Source organism: Cnephaeus nilssonii (assembly GCF_951640355.1).
Source record: "Cnephaeus nilssonii genome assembly, chromosome: 4".
Lineage (NCBI taxonomy): Eukaryota > Metazoa > Chordata > Mammalia > Chiroptera > Vespertilionidae > Cnephaeus > Cnephaeus nilssonii.
In genome coordinates, this window is record NC_137075.1 from 89,625,717 (window position 1) to 89,644,194 (window position 18,478).

Below are 18,478 nucleotides of genomic sequence, written 5' to 3' on the forward strand. Positions count from 1 at the left end.
GAGTGTCAGCCTGTGGACTGAAAGGTCCCAGGTTCAATTCCAGACAAGGGCACATGCCAGGGTTGCAGGCTTGATCCCCAGTAGGGGGCGTGTAGGAGGCAGCCAATCAATGATTCTCTATCATCATTGATGTTTCTCTCTCTCCCTCTCCCTTCCTCTCTGAAATCAATAAAAATATATTTTAAAAATATATATATTTAGCAATGAGCTTAATTTCCCCCCAAATTGGACTAACAACATTTTCGATGCCATTGAATTTGCCTGGCTCATAATTATGCAAAAAAGAAAAGTGTGAATGGCTAAGGTAGGGCCATGGTGGTTTACTTATGGAGTGAATCGCTTTGCTCAAAAGCACTCTAGCAGTTGGCACACAATGGTTCTGTTCCTCTTTCTCCACTTGGTGGTCACTGCCGCTCTTTCCTGCTGTATTATAATTGACATAAAGTATTTGCAGCATAAACTTGCACTATAGAAATAAGATCTCTATTTTACAAAATTACTTTTAGTCACTTAATATAAACGCCAGCTATTTAAAAAAATGTTTGTATGGTTAAAAATGCTTTAAATGGGAACAGCTTTTTAAATAAGATAGTACCAAAACAGTCACATATAGATGAAATAAGCATGAAATGAGTCACAGTTAAGTTGTTTACCACACATTTTACTTCTCTATCTAAAATGGTAGGAAAGTGAAGCTGTATCACTTGTCAGCTATATACCACTACAGGAAAAGAAGTTAATAATGACCTTATATCTTCTTAAATTTAGCTTTTAGAAGAGAGATAATTTGTATTAAGGCTCTCATGGGGAAGCAGCTTACTTAAGTGTGTTGGGTTATGTAGTTTCACAGATACACACATATATACCAATGTAAAGGACCTCTTGTTTTAATCTACATTATAAAGAGCCATCAGTATCATTTTCTAATTCCTTCGTGCCTAACTGTTGGCAAACAGTTCCATGAGTCCCCACTGTCAGTTGTGATGATCTGGGTATATCCATTGTAGAGAGAGGAAGAATCCTGAGTCCTGCGGTGTCTTCTCTTACTAGAACATAGAGCTTGTGGAAACCACTGGCTGTTGTTCTTTGGTTAAGGCAAAGCCAAATTCATTACAGTAGAGCTGGATAATGTGGTCCTGGAGACCAGTACAGGTTAAGAGCTTCCTGCTAAAGGGAGTGTCCCTCAGTTGCACAGCAGTCAGATCAAACCAGGGTAGAGGCCTGGGTGGGAAAAAACAAACAAAAAAAAACTGTTACCTTTTTGTCTGCTCAATACATATGATTTACCTGTACACGTTTCCTTTAAAGAACATTTTCTGCCCTGACCAATGGGGCTCCCAACGGAGCATCATCCTGTGTGGGAAGCAACAAATGTCTCTCTCTCTCTCTCTCTCTCTTTCTCTCTCTCTCTCTCTCTCTCTCTCTCTCTCCCTCCCTCCCTCCCTTCCTCTCCCCTCTCTCATTAGTTTTTTTTTTTTAAAAGGTGTTCCTCCACTTGGAAATAAGGTTCTTCATTTTCTATATCAAACTAATTCAAATGCACAGTTAAATAAAAAATTCAACTAAAACTACCCAATATGTAGATTTAATTGTACTTATATACATTTCTCTAAGTGCATCTTGGGAGGAATTCATAATCAGAGAATGATTATAATAGTGACATTGACATCCTTTTCATTGTATTTTCCTTGAATTTAGAAAGAGACTACATAAAAAGATCATGAACATTAGGAATGAAAAATATCTCATTTCAAATATCCTCTTTTTAAAAAAAGACATCCTCTTCAACCCTTTAGGGAAAGAGTAGAAGTTAACATGCCCATTAATATCCTGCAGTTTACCAAATGATAAAAATCACATTTCAAATTGGTAGGAAAAGGATTGGCTACTTTATAGTGTTAGGACAACTGGCTTTCAAAAATGAATAAAAACCCTAAGTTTATTAAAGATTTAAATATTTAAAAAATAAAAACCTAGAAGAAGATGTAGAATATTTTGGGATAAAGAAGGTTTTTATAAGTATGATTTAAAACCATGAAACCATAAAGAAGTAACTTGAAAATTTTGACTACAAAAATTAGAAGCTTCTGTACAGCAAAAGATACCAAAAAGAAAGAGAAATAATATGAAAAATATTTCTAATACTTAAAACATATTCCTACTGAAAACCCCTGTAAAATAATAAATAAGGAGTAAACAAACCAAATGAAAAATAGTCCAAGAACATAAAATGATGAAAAAGAACACAAGAGCAATGAGTTTGGAAGCTGGAAAGAATATGGACAATAACACTGAGCCAAGGCACAGTCCATTTACATCATAGAAACCACAAAAGACTCAGGTTTCAGAGAAAGGATGAATTAAAAAATTAGAGGGACCCTGGGCCTCTCTCTCAACAGTAACTCTAAAGACTGAAAGACAATGGACCAATGCCTTCAAACTTCTGAGGGAAAATTATTTCTAAACTAGAATTCTATGCCTGACTACGTTCCCAATAAAATACTAGGTTAGAATAAAAACATTTTCAGACATAGTCTCTAACAATTACTTCCTATGTATCCTTTTCTAAGGAAGCCCCTGGCGGAGGACCTGATCCCCAATGAAGGAGTAAGCCATGCCAGAGGAAGAGAGATCCAGAACAAGATCCACAATAAGAGAGCAGTGGAGGGAATCCCAGGAAAATGGGGGAGGGAAATCCCTAAGCTGGAAGTGTAAGGCAGGCCATTGGTGATTGATTAGAATACAAAAGAGGGGGAAATCAAGGATTACTTCCAGAGGTCTGGCTTGAACAACTGGTGAAGAAACTTATAACCAGATAAGAAACCCTGGAAGAGCAGGTCTGAGAGCAGGTCTGCTTTGGACACATCAAGTTTGAGTGGAGACAGGGAGTGTGAACTACCTAGGCATGAAACAGACTAGAGATATAGGCTCGGTGGTATCCCTGTAAAATTGGCAACCTAAGTTCCCAAAGTGGAAAAAGATCACCCAGTAACCACGTGTAGAAAGAAAAGGAAGGCCTAGGACAGAGCCCTGAAAACTCCCAGATTTAAGGATGGGGCAAAAGAGAAGCTGTCCAAAGAGGGGCCGGAAAGACAGGAAGAAAATGAGGAGAACAGGAGGGTATCAGGAAAGCCAAAAAAAAAAAAAAAAAAGAGATTGTACTACCCTGGCTAGTTTGGCTCAGTGGATAGAGCGTCGGCCTGCAGACTGAAGGATCCCAGGTTCGATTCCGGTCAGGGGCATGTACCTTGGTTGCGGGCACATCCCCAGTGGGGGGTGTGCAGGAGGCAGCTGATTGATGTTTCTCTCTCATTGATGTATCTGACTCTCTATCCCTCTCCCTTCCTCTCTGTAAAAAATCAATAAAATATATTTTTTTAAAAAAAGAGATTGTACCAAGAAGAATGGCATTTTAATAGTCAAGGAAGAAGAGGATTTAAACGTGTCCAGTGAATTTAGTGACAAGAGGCAATTGTAACAAGAGCAGCAATTTTTCCTATTAGATTATCAAAGGTTAAACAGATTGATCTTCAAGTTATGAAGCCATGGGCAATGGCACTCTTTTACACTATTGGTGGAAATAAAAATAAGCACCATATTTTCGATAAGCAATTTACAAATGCCCACAAATATAAAACACAGGGTGTCCCCCCAAAAATGTATACACACTTTACAGCTGATAGCTCAATTAATGTTTCTTTCTTTTAACCCATTGGAATTAATAATTATTCAAAATGTGTATACATTTTTTGGGACACCCTATATATATATATACACTGAGTGGCCAGATTATTATGATCTCTGAATGCATAATCATCTGGCCACTCAGTGTATATCCTATATAATAAAAGGCTAATATGCAAATTGTCCCCTCGACCAGGAGTTCGACCAGCAGGCAGGCTGGCCAACCACCCATGTCCCCTCCCGCTGGCCAGTCTGGCCAGACTCCACCCATGCACGAATTCATGCACTGGGCCTCTAATCTACATATATATATTGAGTGGCCAGATTATTATGCGTTCAGAGATCATAATAATCTGGCCACTGAGTGTATATATCATCTCAAACCCAGAAATATTATTCTAACTATTCATCTAACAGAAATACTGATACAAGTATGCAAAACAAGTAGCAGAATGTTCAATGTAGCCCTTGATGTAAAATTTGGGGCAGGGAGGACTACAACACCATCAAGAGAAAATAGAATAAATAAATTTAAATGTATCAATGGATGCCTTTGCAGTTGCTCATACATGAAACAAATATGATTGTATTAACAGAGAATGTATCCATGACATAGTAAAGCATAGTAATGATCCCTCCTTAGGGAAAACTGCTTTTTGAAACTGCTGTTTTAAAGTTCTCTGCATTTCTTGCTAGTCCCTTGTTCCATAAGTCAACTGTTATTTTTAGACCGTCTCTTGTTCTGTAAAAAGTAGAGGCCCGATGCATGAAAATTCGTGCAAGAATGGGCCTTCCTTCCCCTGGCTGCCAGCACCACCTTCACTCTGGCCAGAGCCGCCTTTCCGCCTTTGCTCAGTCCCAGAGCCACCTTTCTGTCTTCCCATGCTGCCCAGAGGCCCGGAGTGGCTAGGGCAGTGCAAAACGCCTGTGTCGTCACCATGGCAACGACACAAGCATCTCGCCCCCAGCTGCTCAGTGCCTGTGTATGCAAACTAACCCGCCATCTTTGTTGGATTAATTTGCATACTCACTCCTGATTAGCTGGTGGGCATCACAAAGGTATGGTCAATTTGCATCTTTTTTATTAGTGTAGATAACTTTGTTTTTTACCTTGAATAATAGAAAAAATAAACAACTGTCTGACCTTGCAAGCTAGCTATCTAAAGGGGCTGATATGCTGATACTGATGATAATTCTCATATTTTCATGCCAAGTGTTTGTTCATTATGTATCAAGGTTACAGATGTCTGTATAGATAGGATAATGTACTCATGGTTACAAGTTGACTGTATAGATATGACAGGTGTTTGTTAGATATGATATATACTCAAAGTTACAAGCTGTCTGCAAAAATAACTTACACAAAGAACTAAAAGGATATAAAAAGGGAATACTCCTTCCTGTGTTTGTTCAGAATTTGACAGAGGTAATCTGCTCTGAACCTGTGCGCAATAAAGATGACTTCTAACTAATTGGCTCATTAAGGCATCTTGTCTAGCTCGCTGATTGACAATACAACAATAGTAAGTGACAATGCAGCATATATAGTCCCCATGTTTCTAAAATGTGTATATCGATACAGATGTCCACACTTTAATATAATGAAAATAAATCTAAAATCCATTAGAGGTAAAGTCCATGAAATGGTAATTGGGGAGCAAAGGAAGGCTTTCCTCCTATTAGCTGGATTTTTTTACAAGAATGTATTCCTTCTTTAAGTTTGCAAAGATAACATAAAAGCGGAAGAACAAAGTGCCTGCTAAAACAACAGTGTGGGAGGAATTAGAACAGCCAGCCGCCATACCTTACCTTCTCTGAGGCAGGCCCTTGGCATAGACTTGGCTGACAAAGTCTTGTATTAGGAGTTTTGGGCACGATGCTTCATCTTCCCCACAGTTGTCAGAGTGCACAGAGAGGAACAGCTCATTCATAAGCTGCATCGTTAGTGCATGGGGCAGGTCCTTTGCTGTGCAGGTGTTCAAGGCTGCGTAGAACACTCCTTCCAACCACTTGATATTGAGGATTATCCCTCCTACAAATCAGTGACAAAGGAAAGACCAGTTAGCGCCACCAAAAACATTTGCAGGGACCCGAGGACCAACCCAAACAGTGAATAGCCACCTTTTTTTCCAAGACAAGTTGGTCATATGAACCTCAAGATAAGCAAACACTCCCCCTCCCTGGGACAAGAGCCTTGCTTGTGACCTTCGTAACACATCGTGTTGACCCTGCCACGGTAGAACAGGTATGACTAATGTGGACATTTTTTTTAATATATATTTTTATTGGTTTTAGAGAGGAAGGGGGGGGGGGAGAGAGAGAGAGAGAGAGAGAGAGAGAGAGAGAGAGAGAGAGAGAAACATCAATGATGAGAGAGAACCATTGATCGGCTGCCTTCTGCAGGCCCCACACTGGGGATGGAACCTGTAACTTTGGCATGTGCCTTGATCAGGAATTGAAACATGACCTCCTGGCCCATAGGTCAATGCTCAACCACTAAGCCACCTCAGCTGGGCTAATGTGGACATTTCTAATGGCAAAAGCATCTCTAGGAATTTCTACATCAGACCTTGCCAATTAAGAAGGAGCTAGGGAAAAGATTAGAGCAAGGGAAAACCCCTTAATCCTAGCCCAGCCAGTGTGGCTCAGTTGGTTGGAGCATCATCCCATGTTCAAAAGGTTGCAGGTTCGAATCCCAGTCAGGGCACATACCCTGGGTTGTGGTTCCAAACCAGGTTGGGGTGCGCGTGGGAGCAACCAGTCTATGTTCTCTCTGTCATCTCTCTTTCTCTCTCTCCTCTCAAATCAATAAGTACATCCTCAGGTGCGGATAAAAGAAAAGCACACACACACACAAAAAAAACATTTAGTCCCAGATAGTACATCCTCCTGTTTAAATAGACTCTCCCCTCTGGTCGTTTCCAGTTCATTCTTAAAGGGTCCAAATATTCAGACTTCTCAGCTTTCCCTAATTAGGACTGTTTTTTGCCACCAAAGTTGTTCCTGTACAAAACCTAAATAGCTGAGAATGCATCTAGTTGTACAGTACTCCCCACACTCACCCAGCTCATGCGAGGCGCGCGCACACACACACACACACACACACACACACACACACACACACACACACGCTGGGATCTAATAAGATAGCAACAGGCTAGGAGGAAAGTAATGTTTAAAAGAGTGCCAAAACTAGGATGAGCCATTACCAGCGGGGTTGTAGGGGCAGGTAGCCTGAAGAATCACAGGATCTTGGAGAGCAGCAGTGATTTCCCTGTTGGACTGCCAGATGTTAGCAAAACCTTCAACACACTGATAGTGAGGCCGCAAGATATTGCTGTGGTCCAGCAGCCTCTTCAACCTGAAAGTAAAGCCACCAAGACAGGGAGTGCAGGCCAGGACTAGAATAAACCACATGATCCACTGAGTTAACCGCCAACCCCAACAACAGATATCCCCACCTCCACTCCCCAGCCCCCCACAGCACAGGTGCGGTCAGCGCTGAGGGCACCACCTAGTTGGATTGTTCAGCCATCTGCCTAACAAACACTCACTGAATGTAATCACTCGCCAGGCACTGGCCTGGACACTAGGGGTAGAAAAATAACACCCGACGCATTCTCAAACACTCTTCATCCTGTGACCGGTGGTTTCCCCTCTCACTGATGCACAAGGCCCACAAGGGGAACGTGAGTCAGCTGCAAGCAGTGGGAGGCAATGCTCTATTGCAGTTCCAACCTTTTGCAGATCAAAGAAAATGACCCACCCCAGGGGCGGTTTGCAGGGAAGTGGGGAAGACACAATTACAAAGGCTGGCTGGACCCTGCAGGTGAAGTGGCTCCCATTTTACTCCTGGAATGACAGCCTCCCACAGGTAGGAGCTGAGTGGAGGTGGGAGCAGAAGCCAGGGCGGAGGACACAGAGCAGGTCTGCCAGTTCTGGGCTCCCCCTAGCAAGGTACCTGGGTATTGGGATGGCAGCTACGAAGCTGTACACAATGGAGTCTTTTTTAAAGCTGGTGTGTATTTCTGCGCAGATATTAGGCAGCTGAGATGGCAGGCAGCAGAGGAATATCACGTCAGCCCAACCCACCAGATAGGCGTTATGGTAAAAGCACCGGATCCCCAGCTTCTGGAACTCCTCTGGGAGGGATAAAAAAAGACAGAGAAATCACAGTACAGAGGAGAGTTGGGCCTGAACATCGACTGTAGGGAGAGGAAGGCAATTCTTCTATCTCAACTCTTGTCATATAAATCAGAAGAGATGCTCTCATGCCATCTAGGAGCCACGCAGCAATGCCCTGCCCCCTGCTAGCAGCCGCTGGCAGCCACAGCAGCAGCACTTGAGATTAAGAGACAATTTGTCCTTACCTCAAGTGCTGGAGGTTTTCAGAAGCCTTCTGCTCCAATTTACTGAAGGTTTATTATGTGTCAGATAATACACAAAGTACGTTATATGTATTATCAAAGGAAGTCCTTATAAGGACCTTATGAGGCAGAAATTAGTATTTTTTTAATATGTTTTTACTAGAGGCCCGGTGCACGAAATTCGTGCATGGGGAGGGGAGTGAGGTCCCCTCAGCCCAGCCTGCACCCTCTCCAATCCAGGACTCCTCAGGGGATGTCTGACTGTTGGTTTAGGTCAGGGATTGGGCCTAAACCGGCAGTCAGACATCCCTCTCACAATCCGGGACAACTGGCTCCTAACTGCTCACCTGCCTGCCTGCCTGATCACCCCTAACTGGCCCCCCTGATAGCCTGGTCACCCCTCACTGCCCCCCTCTGCCAGCCTGGTCGCCCCTCACTGCCCTCCTCCCCCCACTGGCCTGATTACCCCTAACCGCCCCCCCCCCCCCTGCTGGCCTGGTCGCTCCATGCAGCCTGCTGTCCAGTCGTTTGGTTGTCCCTCACTAACCCCCCTGCCGGCCTGGTTGCCCCATGCAGCCTTTTCAGTCGTCCATTTGATTGTTTCAGTTGCAACAGTCAGTTAGGCTTTTATATAGAGAGAATGATTTTAGAGAAGCATCCATGTGTAAGAGAAACATCAATTAGCTGCCTCCCACATGTACCCTGACCAGGGATCGAGCCCGCAACCAAGGCATGTGCCCTGACCGAGAATTGAACCATGACTTTTCAGTGGACAGGACCATGCTCAGCCAACTGAACCACACCAGCCAGGGCAAGTCAGAGACTAGTATTATTCATATATTATAGATGAGGAAACTGAGTCTTCAAGAAGTTATGTAACTGGGCTAAAGTTACACAGCTAACTGGCTTGAGTTGGTAGGAAAGACTAAGAGAATGGAAGAGTCTAGGGCAGAAGCTGGGAAGAGTTTGGGGAACTATGATTACAGTTTCTATAAAGGATGCACAATTTAATGTTAAGATATTTATAAATGTAGAGAGAAATATGATAAATCATGTAGTTGTATAAAAACACCCCTTGGTATTTGATCACTTGGTTGTACTTATATGTATTTCCAAAGTAAAAACATAAAGTCACACATGCTCCTATGTTTTAAATGGTATTGAAAAGAGAGTATTAGAGCCATAGCTAGTTTGGCTGAGTAGATAAGAGTGTCAGCTTGCAGACTGAAGGATCCCAGGTTCAATTCCAGCCAAGGGCACATACCTATTCCTAGTGGGGGGTGTGCAGGAGGCAGCCAATCAATGATTCTCTCTCATCATTGATGTTTCTATCCCTATCCCTTCCTTTCTGAAATCAATAAAAATATATTTAAAAAGAAAAGAGAATATTAGACACTGGAGAGGTCACTCCTTATCTCAACCAGCAAGAATACATGATAAATCTGATACTGAGATCATCGGGGTACTCAGGTGCTTCCAGATAGTAAGTTTAGAAAGCAGGCACCTCCCTTCTATGTTCTCAAAAGTACACAGCGGCTGATTCTGAGCATGTTGAATTCTTGCTTCCTTACTCAATAGACAGTGATATTCTAAAACTGTAACTTTATCCTATATAATAAAAGGCTAATATGCAAATTGACTGAATGGCAGAATGACCGTTCACTATGACAAGCACTGACCACCAGGGGGCAGCTCCTGCATTGAGTGTCTGCCCCCTAGTGGTCAGTGTGTTCTCATAGGGGGAACGCTGCTCAGCCAGAAGCTGGGCTCATGTGCTAGGGATGTCTGACTGACGGACATCCCCTGAGGGCTCCCAGACTGTGAGAGGGCACAGGCCGGGCTGAGGAATGCCCTCCACCCACCCCACCCCCCGAGTGCACAAAATTTGTCCTCTAGTTATTAATAAACATATTGCTTCCCAAAGAATATATATATTTTATTGAAATATCATACATACTAGTCCTATTGATGAAATTTTTCAAAATTTGCCTTGAGTGATAAAATGTTAAGATTTCCTTAATTAGGAGAAACCAAGATGGTGGCATAGGTAAACACCTAACTTGCTGCCTTGCAAAACCACTTCAAAACTACAACTAAAAGACAAAACGGACATCATCCAGAACCATAGGAAGGCTGGCTGAGTGGAAATTCTACAACTATAAGGAAAGAGAAAAGCACATTGAGACTCAGAGGAGGTGCAGAATTAAAGGCAGAGGTACAGAGGCACACGTGGAGAGGGCTGGCAACTGTCTTTTTCAATCGGGAGAAAAACACAAGCTCCCGACTGCTCTGAACTCCAGTTCTGGGCGAGACTCTGGGGATCCAGACTCATACGGAGAGAAACTGGACTGTCTGGTTTCAGGCGGCACGGGAGGGCGGCTTTCTCTCAGAGGTGCTTGCAGTGATTACTGAGGGACACTGAGACCCGGGGGCCTCTTAGAGCAGGGCTGAAGGGAAGTCATTGCTGTTTTCTCTGCCCTGAGACCCCGCCCCACCCAAGCTGTGCACAGTGGCTTTTGCATATGAATGGCCTGGTCCTTTGAAATCTAAAATTACCTAACAAACTGCAGCTGAGACAGAGAGACCCAGAACATCCAGAAGAAGGCCCAAGGCCCCATAGCAGCTTGCATTGCTTCATAGCTGGGCCTCATCTGGGCACCTCCAAACCCCAAACAAAGAGGAGGAATCTGCAGATCTCTCCATAGCTCCTGCTGGGTGGCCTCAGGCAGAGGCTAAATTAGCACCTCCTTGGAGATCCAAGAGCCAGTGTACCCAGTGGTCAGAGTGGGACCATGCAGATTACAACTCCTCAGATCCATAAGGGACACACTCAGGGGGTAGACTCAGTGAGCACCAAAGCCCCACTGAAGCAAGTCTTGCCTCATAAGGGTGTCTCCAGCACAGAAGTTCTCCCATTGTAGACACAGCTGATCCTCACAGCCAATTGACCAATTCCTTCCAGTGATACCAACAACCATCAAGGCTTAACTTCAACAAGACTGTGCACACAGCCCACAAAGGGGTGCACCAAGAGTGTCCACCTCAGGTAACCGGGGAGGCTGAGCCACTGGGCCCTATAGGACACCTAGCACACAAAGCCACTCTATCAACTCAAGGAAGCAGCCAAAATGTGGAGACAAAGAAACAGGTCACAAATGAAAGAAATGGAGGAAAGCAAACTACTGGATATAGAGTTCAAAACCACAGTTATAAGGTTTTTCAAGAATTTTCTAGAAAAGGCCGATAAATTTAGCAAGACCCTCGAGGATATGAAAAAGGACCAACTAGAAATTAAGCATACACTGACTGAAATTAAAAATAATATACAGAGATCCAAGAGCAGACTAGAGGATCACAAGAATCAAGTCAAAGATTTGAAATACAAAGAAACAAAAAACACCCAACCGGAAAAGCAAAAAGAAAAAAGAACCCAAAAATATGAAGATAGTGTAAGGAGCCTCTGGGACAACTTCAAGTTTACCAACATCAGAATTATGAGGGTGCCAGAAGAAGAGAGATAGCAAGATATTGAAAACCTATTTGAAGAAATAATGACAGAAAACTTCCCCTACCTGGTGAAAGAAATAGACTTACAAGTCCAGGAAGTGCGCAGAACCCCAAACAAAAGGAATCCAAAGAGGACCACAACAAGACACATCATAATTAAAATGCCAAGAGCAAAAGACAAAGAGAGAATATTAAAAGCAACAAGAGAAAAACAGTTAGTTACCTACACGGGAATACCCATATGATTGTCAGCTGATTTCTCCACAGAAACTATGCAGGCCAGACGGGAGTGTCAAGAAATATTCAAAGTGATGAATAGCAAGAACTACAACCAAAATTACTCTACCCAGCAAAGCTATCATTCAGAATTGAAGGTCAGATAAAGAGCTTCACAGACAAGAAAAAGCTAAAGGAGTTTATCACCGCCAAACCAGTATTATATGAAATGCTGAAAGGTATTCTTTAAGAAGAGGAAGAAGAAGAAAAAGGTAAAGATAAAAATTATGAACAACAAATACATATCTATCAACAAGTGAATCTAAAAATCAAGTGAATAAAAAATCTGATTAACAGAATAAACTGGTGAATATAATAGAATCAGGGGCATAGAAAGGGAGTGGACTGACAATCCTCAGGGGTGGGGGGGAAGGGATGTGGGGGATGCGGAAAGAGACTGGACAAAAATCATACACCTATGGATGAGGACAGTGGGGGGGTGGGTAAGGGCATGGGGTGAAGTGGGAACCAGGTGGAGGGTAGCTATGGGGGGAAAAAAGAGGAACAACTGTAATAATTTGAACAATAAAGATTTATTTTTAAAAAAAGATTTCCTTAATTAGAAAGAACATTTACAAATGAATAAAAAAAATACAGGCATGCCAACAGAAAAATTGGACCAAAAGAACTCAAAAAAGACAAAATAGCAATAAACATATAAAAATATCAAACTATTCTAGTGGTCAGTAAAAGACATATTAAAATAAGAAAAATTTTAAAGGCATAGTAAAATAGTGATAAAAAAATAAATAAAAGAGGCCCAGGCCCTGGCCAGATAGCTCAGTTGGTTAGAGCGTCAACCCCATACACCAAGATTATGGATTCAATCCCCAGTCAGGACACATACAAGAATCAACCAATAAATGTATAAATAAGTGGAACAACAACAACAAGAGGCCCAGAATTGAAAAAAAATGTAGTGAAATGGGTGTTCTTATATAACACTGGTGAAAGTTTATATCTGAACAACCTTTTTTGGAAGTCAGTTTGAAAAAAATGTATTAGAAGTTCCTTTAAAAATTAAATATTCCTACCATATGACCCCCATTTCATTTCCAAGTATGTACCAAAGAAAAATTAAAGCATTTTTCTACACTAGTATTTGTACACAAATATTCATAGCAGCTTTATTTGTAATTAGTAGCCCTGAGAACGAATCCGTGCGCCAGTAGCTCTCCAGTAGCTCGCTGCCGCCCTCCAGTAGCTCTCTGCCCACTGCCTCGCCCTCCTGTAGCTCCCCCTGCCCCTCCTCATAGCTTGCTGCTCTGCCCCCTCCTGTAGCTCTCTGCCACCGGCTTGTAGCTCGCTGCCCCACCCTCCTGCTGATCTGTGATCTGGTCATTATACAGTTGGTCGTTATGCTTCACAGGGTAACAACCATTTTCATATTACATCTTTATTATATAGGATAGCCCCAAACTGGAAACAACTTGAATGTCCATCAACAGAAGACTAGATAAGCTGGAATATTAACACAATGGAATACTACTCAGAAATAAAAAGAATATCAATACATGAAACAAACTATATCTCAAAGTAATTATGCAAAGTGAAAGAAGTCAGACCAAACAACAGTAAAACCTATATGATTCCATTTGTGTAACGTTTTAGAATATGCAAATAATTATGACAGATGACAGAAGTCAGATCAGTGGTTTCCTAGGTAGGGGGCTCCAGAGAGATAGATAGGAATTACAAGGAAACTTTTGAGGATGATGGATAAGTTCATTATGTATTGATGGTTTCCTACACACACCTGTGCAAAACATCAAATTGTACACTTTAAAATGTGTAGTTTATGGCGATATAAGAAAAGTGCAATTTACTCTATACAAATTATCCTATATAATAAAAGCCTAATAGGCTAAGTGTCGGACCATTCTTTAGACCAGTCGCTATGACACACACTGACCAACAGAGGGCAGACGTTCTGACCAGTAGGTTAGCTTGCTGCTGAGGTCCGCTGATCAGGACTGGATGAGACGGGCTGGACACACCCTGGAGCCCTCCAGCGGTTCCTCCCCGGCCCCGATCATGTACTGGTGGGATCCCTCGGCCTGGCCTGCGCCCTCTCACAATCCAGGACCCCTTGGGGGATGTCGGAGAGTTGGTTTCAGCCTGATTCCCACAGGACAGGCTGAGGGACCCTACCAGTGCATGAATCCGTGCACCAGGCTTCCAGTATTTTAATAAAACTATACCTCTTCTTTGACCTAGTAATTTTATTTTTAAAAATATGTACAAGGAAATCCAATAAGCCACAGTTACATAAATTATCATACAACCACACTTTGTAATACCATACAACCTTAAAATCATGATTTTGAAGAATGTTAACTAATATGAGAATATGCTTATAATATATTAAGTGAAAAAGCAGAATACAAATAACTTTGTACAGGCTCAATTCCTGATCTAATCTAATCTAATCAGAGAAGAAAACAGTTAGGAAATAATATCCCTGGTAAGGGGATTATAGGTAGCCATTATTTAGTTTCCTATAGAGGAATTTTCAAAATTTTCTAAAACATGCATATAATATTTTACATTTATAAAAATTATTGAAGCATAATTTACATGCAGTGCAACATGCAGGTCTAAAGTATACAGTTTGGCCCTGGCTGGTTTGGATCAGTGGTTAGAGTGTCAGCTCACAAACCAAAGTGTCTTGGGTTTGATTCCTGGTCAAGGGCACTTGTCTTGGTTGCAGGTTCCCCAGTCCTGGTAGGGGAGTATGTAGGAAGCAACCAATTGATATCTCTCTCTCTCCACCACCCCCCACCCCCCACATTTCTCTCTCTCTCTCTTTCTCCCCCCTACCCCACTTCCACTCTCTCTAAAAATCAACGGGGATAATATCCTCAGGTGAGGAGAAGGAGAGAGAGAGAAAGAAAGCAAGAAAAGAAAATACAGTTTGATCCCTTTTGTCATAGGCATACACCCATGTAACTCACTCCTCTTTCAAGATCTAGAACAGGGGTGGGGAACATCCAGCCCACTGCCCATATAAGGCCCACAAAATCATTTGGTCTGGCCCTGCCAAGGCTTTAGGGTTAATTAAATGTTTGACCAAATAGAACAGGCTCATTTTTAAGTTGATAATTTTGTATGGCCCGAGAATGGTATTATAAATATCCAAATGGCCCTTGGTAGAAAAAAGGTTCCCCACCCCTGAACTAGAACATTTCCATGTCCTCAGTAAGTCCTCATCAGGCCTCTTCTCAGTCAGTCTCCCCAGAAGCAACTGTTGTGATTTCTATCACCAGAGTAGATAGAATCAATAGAAAATAATTTTAAAAATTCAGGAAATGCTATTTTTAAAAATGCAAGGCCAAATGTTTGGAACTGATTAACACCCACCAGACTCTAACTGGTCCAGTTAGATTTGAACTCTGTTTTATTTTTAGTAAGTTTTTATTGATTTCAGAGAGGGAGAAAAGGATAGAAACATCAATGATGAGAAACATTGATTATCTGCCTCCTACAGCTCCCCTACTGGGGATCAAGTCTACAACTGGGGCATGTGCCCTGACAGGGAATTGAACACTGACCGCCTGGTTGATAAGTTGACGCTTAACCACTGAGCACACTGGCTGAGCTCAACTCTATTTGGAAAGCTCTGTATCGAAGACCCAGAAAGATATGTCACCACCAAGGGCACGAGGAAGAGAGATGGCTATAAAACATTTTAAGTGGAGAAGAAAGTTGTTTTAAGGAACAAGTTAAAAACCATCTTTCTAGCTCTTCTCAGACTAGAAAGCTGAGAAGTCGGCATGCTGCACACGAGGATTCCCCTTTCCCAAAAGCCCCGTTAACACCTCTAGGGCACACCCACACCCCTTTCTAACGCACACTGCTCCTCACCCAGGGCCTCTGGCCTCCGAGTGGAGATCCACAGCCTCTCAGGAGGGATGGGGACAAGATGAAGCAGTACGTGAGCCAGTTGCTTCCCAAGGTGGCCGCCTCCAATGATGCCCACCTTTAACTCATCTTTAGGAAGGGTGTAATGCGATCCAATGGAGCGATATCTGGAAGTCTGCGTCTCATATATTAATTTTCTGGAAAATGAACACACAGATACATGCATAAATCCATGCTCACCCTGGCTCTCTTCTTGCCTGTCAACCTCTGATGGAGGGAGTTCCCTGCTCTGACTTCCTCAGATGGCAGCCTGGGGTGCCTTAAGGAGGCAAGAGAAGCACTTGTGCAGCATCACTAGGGAATGAAATGTGCTCCCTGAGTGAATTTTCCAGAAAGTAAACCATACCCCTTCAAAGGACCAACACTGGTTTAAAACATTTTTAAGTGGACATTTTCTTGTTGAAATGTGTGGTAGGAAGAGTGGATTTTCATGTCTGTTGTTCCTGATTTTCATGGGAATGCCTCTGGTTTTACCCCACTGAATAAGATGCCAGGTTTTGAGCTGGTGATGTATATTTATAATCACATTAAAGTATTTATCATTGTTACTTTATTGAGTGCTTTAAACACGATGTCTGAATGTTAAATCGTTTTTTTTTACTCAGGACCATCGTTGTGAGCAGCCTCTGTTGTACATCATCCTGGAACATGGGCCTGTTCCTGTTTCCTGTGCAGACAGCAGCCAATTTCCATTGCCACCAGGGTGAGTGCACCCGTCTCCGGCCACACCCCTATTCTTTCTAGTTTGCTGCTTCAGTTCTGCACAGATCCAGGAAACCAGGTAACTTAGTTTTTTTCAAACCTATGATTTATAAAAGACAACGGTTTATAATGAGGGAAAACAGACCTGAGAAACTGAGGGTCAAGGATTGGAGCCCTCTCTTTCCAGAGGCTCACTTCACTTACTGTTGGTTCTGGTGTATTTCCTTGGCCCAAGATAAACAAGGTCTGGCCTCAGAATACATCAGGCATTGTTTTATGTTGTTACATGACAGCCTTATATTTGTTCCGTATTTAGTTTTTGAAAAATTAAAGCTCAAAAAACTAAAATAATAAAAATCAAAATTCTGGAGTTTCCATATAAGCATACATACCACATTCAATGTAAGGCTTCTCTCTTTGCTGACAGGAGAGCATTTTCTCTCAGTGCCTGACCCTTCCAAATATAAAATCCTTCCTGGAAGTTTCACATATCAGTTTCTCATCACTCATCTTGAATTAAACAATAGGTTTATGCTTCTTATCAGTCAACCAATCAGCAAACTCCTTGAGCAGCCTGCCTCCTTGGGTATATGCTGTATCTATAACATGTTCATTTCAGGTTAGTTCTATCAACAAGGAGTTAATCTAATTGCAATGAAAGTAGACTGAGAAGTAGACTTGGGAGAGGGGGCTTTCAAAGACTCCAAGAGTAACCCTAGAGTTACAGAACCCAAGAGCTTAGACCTAGGTACCTGGCTCTCACATGACTTCTTTTTAAGTGTCTGAAGCCACATTGTACAAACATAGCAGAAGCCAGGATTGGCCTGAGAGCTTCTCTGTAAATCAGTGTTCCTGGTTTCAAGCAAGTCATCTGGTCATGGGGACCCCGAAGTCTAAGATGGCTTTTCTATGAGGGAACATTCCATTATTAGCCCTATAAAAAGGAACTTACACCATCTTCATGGAATGACAAGTCATTGGTCATCTCCATGAGTGAATGAATGAATGAATGGAGGGATGAATGAATTTATTATTTAATCAATTCACCCAGTGAAAGGAAATTACCACTGATCCATGCTTTATGACAGAACCACAGCCAAGGGACCCCAGTATGCATTTCTCTGGTGTTTTCAGAGCAGGAATAATAGGCTGTGGGTTGGAAAAGGTAGGAAGACACCAAAGTTATTCTCCAATATAAAAAGTTAAAGCCATTTGGAGTCTTTGCAGTGAGATTCTTCTCCATCTGTCTGACCCTGGAAACCTCGCTTACCTCAAATTATGGAGTAGCTTGCAGAGGAAGGTTGCATGGGCACAGGCCTCGGTCATCCGTCCCTGATAACGGCCCTGCAAATACAGCCAGCAGCGGTCTTCCTCTTCAATCCCATACTCAAACTGCATGGACTTAAGGTCACTTAGCATGTCCATCTCTAAGCCACCATCTCCAGCGACGGATCAATTTGGTTCCCTATCCTGGAAGAAGAGGGAGTCTATGCAGGAGGGTGTGTGTGCCCAAGTCCTAAGTTCTCATGATGGTGAGAACTTAGGACTTGGGCACACACAGTGTCTCCTCCGAGTCCTGAACTCACAGCTCTCACCCACTTCTCTGTTTCAGCGTGAGAAGTACTAAGCACTGACTGCCCATTAATCAAGAATACCTGGATTCATGAAAAACCTGAACAAAAATCCAGAGTGGTGTTCCTCCATAGGCACTTCTCTCAGCAGATGCATTTACATTAGCAATGGGGTTCACAGGTGCTCTTGGGGTAAGACTTTCTCCCTCCAATTCCCTCTTGTTTTAGAAATAGGACTGAGCACTTAAGCCATATTTCACAGAAAGTCTTCCCTTTCACTAAACCTTGTGTTCTCCCACAGAATAGAAAAGAGCCCAAATGAAATACCATGGTCCCTGGTCTAGTTCACAGACATTAGACTTTAGAAAAGGAAGCCAAAGAAGTGTAAGCCCATTTACATAGATCTCTCACCAATCCAACTGAGGGGGAGATAGCTCTCCTCCTCATTAC

At 42.5% G+C, this 18,478-nt stretch overlaps 1 protein-coding gene across 1 annotated transcript; it reads right to left on the reverse strand.

Annotated features, from left to right (window-relative positions):
- Positions 1–1,046: 1,046 nt before the first annotated feature.
- Positions 1,047–17,903, reverse strand: NOXRED1 (NADP dependent oxidoreductase domain containing 1; the record flags this gene model as incomplete). Its single annotated transcript, XM_079769001.1, has 6 exons — positions 17,728–17,903; positions 15,699–15,892; positions 7,646–7,826; positions 6,894–7,045; positions 5,494–5,716; positions 1,047–1,221 (listed from the first exon to the last, which is right to left on the reverse strand). The coding sequence occupies exons 1-6, from the start codon at positions 17,880–17,882 to the stop codon at positions 1,047–1,049; spliced, it is 1,080 nt and encodes a 359-aa protein (XP_079625127.1). The 5' UTR covers positions 17,883–17,903.
- Positions 17,904–18,478: the final 575 nt, after the last annotated feature.